Here is a 14691-nt window from a genome sequence, read left to right as displayed (position 1 = left end):
TTACTGTCTGAGCCACTAGGGAAGTCTGTCTTTTGGGGTGGGATTAAATAAATATTTCATTTTCTCCCAAAACACACAAAAGACTGTAATACAAGCTTTTTAAAGATTCAAAGGCAAATACGTTGATGATTTGAGCTTGTGGATTATTTAAGGATCCCTTCTACTAGTATTTAGAAAAACAAATCTAAAATCAGTATACAGTAAAAGTGAATATTATTAAATGTAGTGATTATAATATTTTTTCTAGTAATTGGACATTGGTGTTTACGTATATCATTTATTTTTCCCAGTGATCCTGAGATGTAAGTGTGTTATCTCATTTAATGGATTAGTAAATTGAGATCGGGTATCTCTTTTCTCCACTTTGTAACTGATGGAATTAAAATTCAAACTCAGATATTTCTCAGGCCACAATCCATGTTCTTTCTCTTCCACTGATCTATTTAACAATTCTCAATGCTTCTGATATTTTAACTCAATCCAACTCACTATAATCTGTCAACTCTAAATATCAATTACAAGTAAAATAGAGTCAAGACTCTAAACAGGTCACAAATGTTATACCCCAGCATATCTTATTTCCTTCTTCTTCTTGTTTTTTATTTATCAGATAAAACTCATTGTGTTATCACCTAAAAAGATATGTAGCTTAAGTTTACATACAGATCAGAATAAGCATTCTCCTTTTATAATCTGAAAAGGTTTTGGCGAATACTAATACAGTTTATTAAAATACTTTTGCCTGTGGGCAATTTTCTTCCTTCTTAAAAGCTTAATTCATCTCTGAGGTGGTTTGCTAAAATAATCTAATCTGTTGTTGTTTCCTCTGGCTGTTCCAAGCTAATGGTTAAGAAACAATGATTCAGTATTGTGTAATCTTAATTGTTGGCAACTCAGTCACTGATGTTATTTTCTGGACACACTGATTCATTCATCATGTTCTCTCAGCCTGCACAGAAACAACCATGGAGCAAGCTTAGCTCTGCTCTCAACTCTCTAGTCCTGTTGCAGGATTTGATTATTCTGATACTGACACATTGTTTAATGTCAGATCTGAGTAGAATATAACATTAAGGAAGTTTTAATAAATCCTAATTCCATATCAACATTTCAGTAAATCCAAACTCCATGTCAATAAATAAATAAAACCCTCCGCCTTGTGACCCAGCAATCCCACTGCTGGGCATACACACTGAGGAAACCAGAATTGAAAGAGACATGTGTACCCCAGTGTTCATCACAACACTGTTTATAATAGCCAGGACATGGAAGCAACCTAGGTGTCCATCAGCAGATGACTGGATAAGAAAGCTGTGGTACATAGACACTATGGAGTACTACTCAGTCATTAAAAAGAACACATTTGAATCAGTTCTAATGAGGTGGATGAAATTGGAGCCGATTATACAGAGTGAAGTAAGCCAGAAAGAAAAACACCAATACCATATACTAACGCATATATATGGAATTTAGAAAGATGGTAATGATAACCCTGTATGCAAGACAGCAAAAGAGACACAGATGTATAGAATAGTCTTTTGGACTCTGTGGGAGAGGGAGAGGGTGGAATGATTAGGGAGAATGGCATTGAGACATGTATAATATCATATAAGAAACGAATCACCAGTCCAGGTTCAATGCAGGATACAGGATGCCTGGGGCGGGTGCACTGGGATGACCCAGAGGGATGGTATGGGGAGGGAGGTGGGAGGGGGGTTCAAGATTGGGAACACGTGTACATCCGTAGCAGATTCATGTTGATGTATGGCAAAACCAATACAATATTGTAAAGTAATTAGCCTCCAATTAAAATAAATTAAAAAAAAATCTCAATTCCATATCAACATTTAGCTTTTAGGAAGTCTTTGGAAGGTGATACTTGATAAAATATTTTGACTACTCCTATAAAGTGCATTGCAGTGTTACAACATACCATTCAGCAGATAAATTATAGATGTTAATCCCACTGACAATTCTGGTTTTCTGTAGGACTTTTCTAGTGAAACCAGTTTAGGATACTTATATTGATTATCCCATTATTTTTTATACAGATAATCTATAATATCTCATACACTACATTTACAAAATTCTGGCACACGATCAGCTACTCTTCACTGAAACTCAGAAAAATATTATGATTGTTTTCCGAGAGTCTAAAGAACATTTTTTTTAAAGACTAGAAACTGTTTCTAAGATTCCTTATGGTATTCTCAGCAAAATCCCCATGTTTCTACCAGGCTGCCCTTTACCAATGTATCTTTAATATACTACTGAAAATGTTCAAAGGCAGGTACTTTTCATGTCATTAGTTAAATATACAATGTTTAACAAATATGGCAAATATTAACATTTTCAATTGTTTATATAAAGTATAATAGAGGTCTTGGTTAGGAGAGAAACTGAACTTAGATATCCTAGGTCTAAATTGTAGTTCTTCCATCAAAAAACCCTATTAATGTTGATAAGTTATTTAAATTCTCTCATTATCTTTCTTTATAAAATTGAGTTGATAATAGCTCCTTTCTCACAGTGATATGGTGAGAAAGTTAACAAATGTAATGCTTAGCACATTAATTGGTATTCAATAAATATTAGCTTGTTTTTTTTTTTACTATAATTAGAAATTTGAGGAAAGGCAAGGCATTAGAAATAATTCCCTCAAAAGAAAATAACAATTTCTCGAGTCACATAGGAATTCCTTTTTTACATCAAGTGGATTCAAATTAGTTAAAATTAAATTGATAAAATGCCTCACTATGATATTTTCAATATTTCTTTCTTTTCTTTCTGTTTTTTTTTTTTTTTTCGTGAAAACATCCACTGATGGTGAAGATTCAGTGAGGCAAGATGCTTTAGACAAGCGGTCGGAATCGTCCTTGGGCACAACATACTTCGTGAACAATATGGCAGTCAAAAAAACTAAAAGAATGTTACCCATTTGTCATAGCATTGTTACACTTTTGTTGTACTAAATCCAATTCTGGGAAATTTTCTTAAGTAAATAATTTTTCATTAAATTTTTCATTAAAATGCTACATTTTATACACAAAGACAATACTATAACTTTATTTGTCACCGGGAAAACAAAATCAAACAGGTTGCATGTCATATAATAAAAGAGTGGTTAGACAAATTTGGTATAGCCACACAGAGCTATGTTTATGCAGCGAGGAATTGGAATACATGAAAAGCCTGGCATTGTATAGTAACAGGTTTTCTTAACTGGAGTGGGTAAAAACGTCTAATTGTTGAAAGTGCTCATAAAAGACCAGAGAAAAATAAAGTGTTAATGACAGTTAACGTAATTAATTTTAGGTAATATCTCACATTTTTCAATATTTTTTCAAATATTCTACAGTGACAATCCATTACTTCTTTAAAACTTTTAATATAAGCAGATACATAAGTTTACATGATTGATCTCATTTTTTGTTTCCTCTAACCCTTGTATTGACAGGTGGAGTTAAATCTCTTGAATACTTACTCAGCACATGCGCTGATTTGGAATTCATCATCTGAAATAGTTATTGTTTGTGGTGCACTGACCTTAACTTCAAACTTGGGCAACACTGGAAACAAAGAGAAATATAATGTTACTTCAGCTCTCACACACTGCTGAGCAAAAATGATTACAACCATGTAAATGTGTTTCCACACATGACATTTTTCTATGTATGCCTCTGTATAGATCATGGTTCAGTTCCTCCAAATTCCATCAGTGGGTGATGGTGTCTCATTAATTAGTAATTCTCTTTTCCTTTCTTTCCTATTCTTGGAACTTCACATTTTGTTTGTTGTAGTCCTTTAGGTCCTTTTAGATGGTTGTCTTTATTCTAAAAAAATGGGATATTTCCTCAGGAGAAAAGGAAGGGATCAGAATAAGGATACAGGCAATGAATGATGAACAAGAAAGCAGAGACAATAAAACATAGAAGGACAAGAAAGGAAAATGGCAGAAAACCAAATCAAACTTAATGTAATTTGTCTGATTCTAACATAAAAGTTATTTTGTTGAACAGTTCTTTGGACACTTCAATTATATAAGACAACAATCATAATTAGCAATTGGTTACCATTTCTATCAACAGTAAATTGGTGTGTCAACGTCTTTCCTGATTTTTCTTTCACAACAATAGAGTAATCTCCAAACACTGGTTCTAAAACCAGTTGAAATGAGAGTTCGGTAATATTTTGAGAAGAGGTCACATTTTGCCATTGAAAAATCCTATTGTTTTGAGGATCCTAGAAAATAAAGAAGAAATAAAAGCAGAGGATGTATGAGAATATTATCCTTTTCTTTTTAACTTGTGATCCTTTATGTAGTTGGGGCTTCCCTAGTGGCTCAGAGGGTAAAGGATCTGCCTGCAGTGTGGGAGACCAGGGTTTGATCCTTGGGTTGGGAAGATCCTCTGGAGAAGGGCATGGAAACCCACTCCAGCATTCTTGTCTGGAGAACCCCATGGACAAGAGGAGCCTGCTGGGCTGAAATCCATGAGGTCACAAAGAGTCAGACATGACTGAGCGACTAAGCACAACACAGCAAGGTGACGCTAGTAGTAAAGAATCTGCCTGCCAATACAGGAGATGCAGAAGACATGGATTCGATCCCTGGGGCAGGAAGATCCCCTGGAATAAGAAATGGCAACTCGCTCCAGTATTCTTGTCTGGAATATTCCACTGATGGAGGAGCCTGTTGGGATACAGTCTATGAGGATACAAAGGGTCAGACATGATCGAGCGACTGAACACATGTAGTTCAGGGAAGTAAAGAAAGTTCTATCATTTTATTGCACTTGTATCTCAAATTGTGAAAAAAATTACACACTGTTAAATGGAAGTCCCACAATAAGAAAGCATCCTTCAAGCCACACTTCCTCCGTCGTTTGCTTTTAGCAGCTTGTGTGAGCCTGCTTCAATAAATGTATTGATATTATCCAGTAATAATTAAAGAAATTATGTCTTGGAAGCCTCCAAGCCAGGCTTCAGTAATATGTGAACTGTGAAATTCCCGATGCTCAAGCTGGTTTTAGAAAAGGCAGAGGAACCAGAGATCAAATTGCCAACATCCGCTGGATCATCGAAAAAGCAAGAGAGTTCCAGAAAAACATTGATTTCTGATTATTGACTATGCCAAAGCCTTTAACTGTGTGGATCACAATAAACTGTGGAAAATTCTGAAAGAGATGGGAATACCAGACCACCTGACCTGCCTCTTGAGAAATCTGTATGCAGGCCAGGAAGCAACAGTGAAAACTGGACATGGAACAACAGGTTGGTTCCAAATAGGAAAAAGAGTACATCAAGGCTGTATATTGTCACCATGCCTAAATAACTTCTATGCAGAGTACATCATGAGAAACCCTGGGCTGGAAGAAGCACAAGCTGGAATCAAGATTGCTGGGAGAAACATCAATAACCTCAGATACGCAGATGACAGCACCCTTATGGCAGAAAGTGAAGAGGAACTAAAGAGCCTCTTGATGAAAGTGAAAGAGTAGAGTGAAAAAGTTGGCTTAAAGCTCAACATTCAGAAAACTAAGATCATGGCATCTGGTCCCATCACTTCATGGCAAATAGATAGGGAAACAGTGGAAACAGTGTCAGACTTTATTTCTTTGGGATTCCAAAATCACTACAGATGGTGATTGCAGCCATGAAATTAAAAGACGCTTACTCCTTGGAAGGAAAGTTGTGACCAACCTAGATAGCATATTCAGAAGCAGAGACATTACTTTCTCAACGAATGTCCATCTAGTCAAGGCTATGGTTTTTCCAGTGGTCATGTATGGATGTGAGAGTTGGACTGTGAAGAAAGCTGAGCACTGAAGAATTGATGCTTTTGAACTGTGGTGTTGAGGAAGACTCTTGAGAGTCCCTTGGACTGCAAGGAGATCCAACCAGTCCATCCTAAAGGAGATCAGTCCTGGGTGTTCATTGGAAGGACTGATGCTGAGGCTGAAGCTCCAATACTTTGGACACCTCATGTGAAGAACTGACTCATTGGAAAAGACTCTGATGCTGGGAGGGATTGGGGGCAGGAGGAAAAGGGCGTAACAGCGGATGAGATGACTGGATGGCATCACCGACTTGATGGACATGAGTCTGAGTAAACTCCGGAGGTTGATGATGGACAGGGAAGCCTGGCGTGCTGTGATTCATGGGGTCACAAATAGTCGGACACGACTGAGCGACTGAACTGAATTAAAGAAATCTGGATAAAAAGATATCTACAAAGGCACAGAAACATTACTCACTGCTCATCTTTTTTTTGTTTGTTTGTTTTTTGCTTTCCTCCACAGTAAAATCTAGAAAGTTAAATTAATTTTGTAGACTTCCTTTCAGTAAGAATTACTCATGTGATTGAGTGTTGGCTGATGACATGTAAATAGAAGTCACTGGATAGAGAAGAATCAAACTCAGATGCCACAGAAAATAAAGCAAGATATTGAGGATGACATAGAGGTTAAATAGAAGTCTATTGAGTAGCTTCAGCTGCATGCAACAAATTCTGGGAAATTCTCTTCCATTTTTATTCTGTTATAAATATTTCCTAATTTTCCTCGCTATGGCTTCTTAGATACACCCATCATTTAAAAGTGGACCTTTAATTTTCAAATACATGGGATTTTAAAAGTATTTTGATATTAATTTCTCATTTAAATGCTTGCTTCTCTGCAAACGCCTGCTGTGTTTTATCAGTCTTCCAATTTATTGAGGCTTTCAATGGCTAAGTCAAAGATCTCTCTTGGTAAATGTCACATTGCACTTGAAAATATATGGGTTATTTTCAAATATCTTTTGATGTTGATTTCTAACATCATTCCACAGTGGTAAGGAAACAGACTCTGTATGATTTCAATTCCTTTAGATCATGAAATTTCTGCACCTTGTTCTACATCCCTGGATATGTTTCAGTGTCTCCTGGTTCATAGTCTATGAGAACTTGAACAGAGTGTGTATCGTACTGTTGCGTCAAAACTGCATAAATCTTAACTATGTTGAATTGGTTCATGGTGCTTTTCAGGTTTCCTATAACCTTCTACTTTTCTGTATATTCATTTTATTAATTTTGAGAGGTTGATATTGAAACTCCAACTAAAAATCTTAATTTAGCTTCTTAAAAAAATTGCACTATATGTAACTTGGTTCTGTATTTTCCAAGTCTCCTGTAAATGTGTTATCATACTTTCAAAATTTAAAAAATTAAAAAGAAAGAAAAAAAAAGAGTAAATAGAAGAAGCCTTAGTAACATTGCGCTATTACTGCCCTAACCTTGAACCTACTATTTAGGGGTAGTAGTTTCTGAAAACAATGGATTTTTTACTCATTTAAAGCAATGTTACTTAAGTTTGCTGTTACTTTCCATGGAACACAACATTATCTGCATGAAACGTTTAAATGTGGAGATAATATTATTTACAGGTTACTAATAATGCAGAAAACATAAAATGGCCAACATTATTTATCCCACTAGAAGGACAAGTTGTCACCCATATAACAAAATCAAAATCATTTAAATTATAGACTATATTTACATACATGATCATTAATGATGAACTAGATTTCAATGTATTAACCTTTAGAACTAATTAGTCATGGTACCTATTATATGTAGGGATTAAAATACATACTGTTGGAGTTGATTGATACAAGCTATTTACGGACAGGCATGCAATTTCACTTACATTTGAAAGCCACATTACACTACACCAGAGATTTGAACTGGTTGAAGGAGATGCAAACTGGTTTCTGAAAGTGGAGTCCATTTTATAATATCACCTTCTGTGCACTCCTACATTTTTAGGTGCTTTTGAGTTCTATTTTCTTAAAACAAAATGTGGCTAAATTAAAACTGAGAAGAGCCAGCAGCCAAAATTAAGCAATTTGAGACATAAATCTCCCTTAGAAAGAGCCTGTGTGTGTTGCATGTTCAGCTGCTTCAGTCATGTCTGACTGTTTGTGACCCTATAGACTGTAGTCCGGCAGGCTTCTCTGTCCAGGGGATCATTCAGGCAAGAATACTGGAGTGGGTTGCAATGCCTTTCTCCAGGAGATCTTCCCAACTCAGGGATAGAACCGGTGTCTTTTGAGTCTCCTGCATTGCAGGTGGATTCTTTACCCCTGAGCCACTGAGGAAGCCCCTATAAAGAGCCTAATCTTATGTTTTTCCATGAAGATCCATCGTTGCCCCATTTGGCCCACAGCAGACACTAAAAGTGGCAGCCCTTTCTTTGGTTCTTCACATGGTGCCTTATACTGTGTATGCATGTACAAATTTCCCTTCCCCCATATTTCAGTTATCTTAATTTCTCACTGTGCTTAATGAAAACTGCACACATATCACTATTTATCTGAACATTTTAAATGATGGGTTTGAAAAAGATCTCTTACCTGAAGTGTGATCAAGGGATACTGAAAGAAGAAAGAAAAATTCAAGTTAATATTAAAATAGTTCATTTTGGGGTCAGATATTGCATTATAAAGATTATCTGACTTAAATGTTGACTTATTCTTCCCTGTCCCAGATGGCAAAGTTTCTAGAGTCAAAGATACCAGGAAAACTCTAAATCTGAAACAGACTCAAACTTTCCTCTGGGAAGTAAAAAGCAAGTTTTATGTAAGTCATTTTTTTCTAACAGGATGAAAAGACCTAGAGAAGTAAAACAATTCACTGTATGATGCTGCTGCTGCTGCTACTGCTAAGTCACTTCAGTCATGTCTGACTCTGTGCGACCCTATAGATGGCAGTCTGTATAGGAAAGTTTTTGTTTAATATTGAAGTTTATCTTTGAAACTATAGTTATATGTATCTCCATAGTTATGGAAAACTTCCCAATGACACCTTATAGAGCAATGGAGTAATTTGTTTAGATTTCATTATGCCTTTGAAATGACTGAACTCACCACATCGTTGATAGGTAGGAACTTAGTATCAAGTGTCACAATGCGAAGTTTAACTGAAAGAGGAAGAGGGACAATAATATTTTCTTATTATTTATTAATTATTAGTTTTCTCATAGCTATTAATAAGATTGTTATCCTTGTTATTTTCTCTCCCAGATATGATTGCTTATAAATAGACAGTGAAATTAATTGCTTTGCTTTCATAGAACACTGCACTTCCTTCCCCTCTAGCTCTGATTTAACCCTTTAAGATCTGGGTTCCTTTTGGAAAGATTTTTTATTGCACATTTATAATTCATCTGTTGATCATGACCTGGTGTTACCAAAGCTGGCATGAGCTTCTGCCACCACTAGAAACTTTTTACCATAACAGCCCATAGGCAAGTCCCAAAACTTGGTGGCAGAATTAATCACAGAAGGACAAATGTGAAATACATATGGTAAGAGTTACACATGAGCTTCTGATGTGGCACTAGTGGTCAAAAAGCTGCCTGCCAATGCAGGAGACACTAGAGACTTGGGTTTGATCCTTGGATCAGGAAGAGCCCCTGGAGGAGAAATGGCAACTGACTCCAGTATTCTTGCTTGGGAAATCCCATGGACAGAGGAGGCTGGTGGGCTACAGTTTATGGGGTTGCAAAGAGTCAGACCCAACTGCCTACATGCACATACATACACACACATGCACATGAGTTATATGTAATTTTTATGGAAAAATATACTAATGTTGGCAAATATTGATTTTAGCAGAATTCCAGAAAAGCCATATTAGCTATTTTTGCACCTATAACTGTCATCATAGTATTTTAATACATCCAGAAGAGAAAACATAATGTAGCAAAACAAAAAAAAAATCCTCAGTATAAGATAAATTCTGTTTTAGTTCTTTTACTTTTTTTTTTTTAGTAAGTCATCTGTGTGCTCAGATGTTCAGTCATATCCAACTCTTTGCAACCCCATGGACTGTAGCCCGCTAGGCTCATAGAACAAAGTGTGTGGATGCTCTTATCCAACTTCTAATTTTACAAATGAGAAAACTAAAGATCTCAAAGACCAGAACTGACTTGGCAGAAGTTGATAATTTATTCTCAGAGCCAAGACAAAAATCATATCCTTCTGAATCTTAGTTTGGTGCTTTTTCTGCTTTCTTCTACTTACAGCAATAATGAAGAAGGGCTCTGCCTAAGTTATCAGATTTATGATTCCTTTTTCTGGTATGAATAATAATGATGATGACAACAAATGCCATTTACAAATTACTTCCTGTGTGCCAGGGACTATTTTGGGCTTCCCAGGTGGCACTAAGGGTAAAGAATCCACCTGCCAGTGCAGGAGGCATAAAAGATGGAAGTTTTATCTCTGGGTCTGGAAGATTCCCCAGAGGAGGGCATGGCAACCCACTCCAGTATTCTTGCCTAGAGAATCCCATGGACAGAGGAGCCTGGTGGGCTGCAGTGCATGGGGTCGCACAAAGTGGGACATGACCGAAGCAACCTAACATGCATGCACACAGAGAGACTATTTTATATTGACCATCTTATTCTCACAGTAAAAATGAGATACTTTTACTATTTCCATTCTATGGATGAAAAGAATTGAGTCAAAATAGAGATTTAATTAGTTTGCCCAGCTGGTAAATTATGAAGTAACACACCCCTAGCACGCAGCCTTTGTATTATGCAAGCCTGTCATGAGAATTTGTAAACAGTGGGATAGACATGAAACTGTAAGAAACAAAGCACTCAACAATTGAAACTGGAGGGCACTGTTTCATAACTGACCTAGACCACTGGTCAAAATCCTAAGAATTTTTGATCTGAAGAGTTAAGACCAAATTAGAACTTGGATTTAAATTTAATAATGTGTTTGGATTGCTTAAAATTAGAAGAAAGAGTTTCTGAAATCAACAATAAGAAGGAAACATAAATATTGACTTACCATTCTCTCCAGATTTATAGATGGGTTTATCTGTCTGCACAAAGGTCACTGTCTCTTCTGAAGAGAGTGCTACAGATCTCCTCTCAAAGATTTTAAGAGTATCTCCCTTAACCAACAGAGTCACAAAAGCCATCTGTTCAGAAGACTTGTGGGAAACCTATTTAACATAAAGAGCAGAAAATGGGAAAATCATTCTTAGCCATTTAGGTGGTAAACAATGCCTTAATTTGCTTCTGAGGCTGAGAGAGCCTTGTGAATCCATTATGTCTTAATGGGAAACTTGTTAATCACTTGTTTCAATTCCTTTATTTAACCTGAGGACAGTTTCCAGTAAAGTTATTTCTGCGTTTTCTCATCTATTGTTTTCTATGTTCCTGAGTTCCAATCTCTCATTCCTTTACTTAATTCTCTATCCTCATTTTTAAACAGTTCTACTATGTAAAAGCAGTTGTTTGGTCGCTAAATTGTGTCTGACTCTTTTGCAACCCTATGGACTGTAGCCCACCAGGCTCCTTTGTTCGTGGGATTTCCCAGGCAAGAATACTAGAGTGGGTTGCCATTTCCTTTTCCAGGGGATCTTCCTGACCCAGGGATTGAGCCCATGTCTCCTGTATTGGCAGGCAGATTCTTTACCGCTGAGCCACCAGCGAAACCCATCAGAAAACAGTTATATTGTCTTGTTACCATTCCCTGCAAGAGAAAAGTGTAGTACTTCACAAGTTTTATTGTATATATAACTTGTCTTTTTATTTGGCTCTCAAAAATTATCCAATTTTGCTTCTCAGAGTCCACAGCTTATCCAAATCAAGTCTTGTTATTTCTCTAAAACTAATTCTTTTAAGATTTATTTATTTTTTACTGAAGGATAATTGCTTTACAGAATTTTGCCGTTTTCTATAAAACCTCAACATGAATCAGCCATAGGTATACATGTATCTCCCTTCCATCTCCCTCTCCATCTCACCCCTCTAGATTGATACAGAGCCCCTGTTTGAGTTTCCTGAGCCATACAGCAGTCTCATTGGCTATCTATTTTATATATGGTAGCGTAAGTTTCTATGTTACTCTTTCCATAATCTTACCCTCTCCCACCTCTCCCCATGTCCATGCTAGCACATATATATGGAATCTAGAAAAATGGTACTGAAGAATTTATTTACAAGGCAGCAATGGAGAAATAGACACAAAACTCATTTTTAAGTAGTAATTCCATCTTCCCATCTGAAGTTCTGAAATGTCGAATTCTGCACCTCACCTCAAAATTTGCACAAGCATAGAAGTTATCCTCTTCCACAGTCTGGTCAAAAATAGTGCTATTGGATCCATCATATTCTAAGACAACACTCAAGGACACAGATTCATTCAGGTTTAAAAGGTGGAGACAAGCTTGTTCTGTAGAGTGACTTTGCATCACAGAGGGGACCCATAAGATATATTGCCTATGCAAACAAAGTAATCAACACTCTAAACAAGGGTAAGAGAAATGCAGAACATGCATAAAACAATTTTAGCTTATTGACATATTTCTGAAACATATACACTTTTCATGATATTACAATAAACTTAAGTATACAGAAAGCTATCAAGAAAAAATAAAGTCAGTTCCCTTCATACACCTGTTTAAGATTTACAAGGTAAATCAGCACTCTGTCTCAGAAATTGAAATGGCAAAATACAATCAAATTTTAACACAGCATATTTCATAAGGTCACTCTGCCAGTACTTTCATATGAATAGCAATATAATATTCCTTACGGGTTCAAAGTCTCAGAAACAGTAAAATGAAGCAAAAAGGTGCTCATAAAAATGTTGGGCACCATTTTACTCCAGTGCCTGAACAATTATTCAGGATATTCTTAAAGATATTCTCCTCTTTTTTTCTGTCTTTATTAGAAGTCAGCTGTCTCAACTCTGCTTTCTTTTCTTCCTTCTACTCTGCATCTCTCTGTATACTGTTGCTTTTATATAGTCACACAGTGAAGGATCAATTGCTTTTTGGAGCAAATATAATGGGACTCCAATCATATTTGGATTTCCTCTCCCATTACTTTTCTGAGGGGTTGGGGGTGTCACTTTACCTACAACTTCCTTCTTAAATTCACCAGATGCTGATCTGTTTTTGGAATCAGCAGTACAGGTTGGACAGGAAGAAAGAGGAAAACAAAGAAAGCCCTTGTGTGACACTTAGGATTCTATTAATTTAGTTCCTCACTCCCAGGGCTCACCGCAGTATCAAAAGCATTAATCCACAGGAATCAGTACTTGGAAGAAAATACTTGTCCAAACAGCTATTAATCATTTCAAATCCCCAAAGGTAAATATTCCAGGCTTCTGAGAGAAGCAGCATTATCTGATATTGCCAAAATCCAGATGCAAATAAATATCTCAATATAGGCTCATTTTACAGATAATCGAAACTCATTTTTCTATAATTTCATGATATGGAATACAACATTTAAAATGTTGATATGTGTGCAACATTTACTTTAATTTTCTGTTGTTGCTGACTTTTTTTTTGTTTGTTTGCCATATTGTGGCATGAGGGAACTTAGCATTTCCACCAGAGATGGAACCCACTCCCCTTGCATTGGAAGCATGGAGTCTTAACCACTAGACCATCAGAGGAGTTCCTACTATACTTTTCTTAGGTTTTTATAATGGTCAATATCCTTTCCTACCCTAAATAGGAAAAAAATGCAAGAAAATGTGATAAATATGTGTGAGTGCGTATACACATACTGGGCTTCCCAGGTGATGCTAGTGGTAAAGAGCCTGCCAATGTAGGAGACATTAGAGAGGAAGGTTCGATCCATGGGTGGTGGAGATCTCCTGGAGGAGGGCAAGACAACCCACTCCAGTGTTCTAGCTTGGAGAATTCCATGGATAGCGGAATCTGGTGGGTTACAGTCCATAGAGTCGCAAAGAGTCAAATATGCACAACTGACTTGACTTGGCGTGCATGCACAGGCGTACACACATACTAGTCACTTCTTGATCTCCACCCTCGCAAAAAATGCTTTGCCATATTATTGCAAAATTTTTCTACAAGAAACATGAGTCATACCAGAGAAACTGGTGACCTCTCACCCTCAGTGTGTTAATTCCCCTATTTGTCTTCTTTTTTTGGTTGTTGTTAACATCCTTTTCATGTCAAGTATTGATGGAGTTAATGCATCTGGCTTGAAGAATGATGCATTGGGTAATGAAAGAATGAAACTGATTTCAGTCTTTTAGAAATAGATCTACAATACTGCAACAGCAAACACAAAGGAAAGAACAACAAAACCAACTATAATCCATGCGGAGGTTGAATGGGGCTCTGAGGCCAGGGAAGGTCACAACAGGGTCCTCAGCTGACCGCATTTCCAATTACAGCACAGTACCGTGTGCTTGAAAACTCGGATCATGTTCTCAGTAGAACTTCAGCTTCTCTCGATTCCCCATTTCAATTTAAGACTTTTGTTTTCAGTCTGCCTTTTCTCTAACCATGCTTAAGACGCCAGCTCTTTTAAAATCTTTGCTACAGGGCTAATCTTCAACTGTTATTTGGCCTCGCCAGTTTTAATATTTAATTTCTTTCCACTGGAATCTCAAACTGTTGGTCTCTGTGTTTGATCAATACCCTTTCCTCTGATCACCCCTTGGGCTTATTATTAGAACCACTCTCTGTACTCTGTTTCTCCTACTCACAAATCACTAGCTTCCAAAACAAGTGAAGCTCAACTCATCAGTGTTCAAGTTAAACAGGACCACAAGGCAGACTGTTTATAAGTCAAAGCAACTAATTCTTTATTCTCAAGGCTGGTGAATCTAAAATCATGCAACTTCTCTAAAATATTTGTGTTTTTC

General features: G+C 36.7%; 1 protein-coding gene across 1 annotated transcript in view; it reads right to left on the bottom strand.

Annotated features, from left to right (window-relative positions):
- LOC101122683 (ovostatin homolog 2-like) overlaps positions 1-12662 on the bottom strand; it is a 53466-nt gene extending 40804 nt beyond the window's left edge. Inside the window, 6 exon segments of the mRNA XM_027967894.1 lie at positions 3485-3569; positions 4074-4242; positions 6887-6918; positions 10813-10999; positions 12098-12281; positions 12598-12662. Coding sequence (XP_027823695.1) covers positions 3485-3569; positions 4074-4242; positions 6887-6918; positions 10813-10999; positions 12098-12281; positions 12598-12662 — 722 coding nt within the window.
- Positions 12663-14691: the final 2029 nt, after the last annotated feature.

The sequence above is a fragment of the Ovis aries genome, chromosome 3 (assembly GCF_016772045.2).
Source record: "Ovis aries strain OAR_USU_Benz2616 breed Rambouillet chromosome 3, ARS-UI_Ramb_v3.0, whole genome shotgun sequence".
Lineage (NCBI taxonomy): Eukaryota > Metazoa > Chordata > Mammalia > Artiodactyla > Bovidae > Ovis > Ovis aries.
Note: the sequence above shows the minus strand (reverse complement) of the source record. Positions and strands in the feature narration are given on the sequence as shown.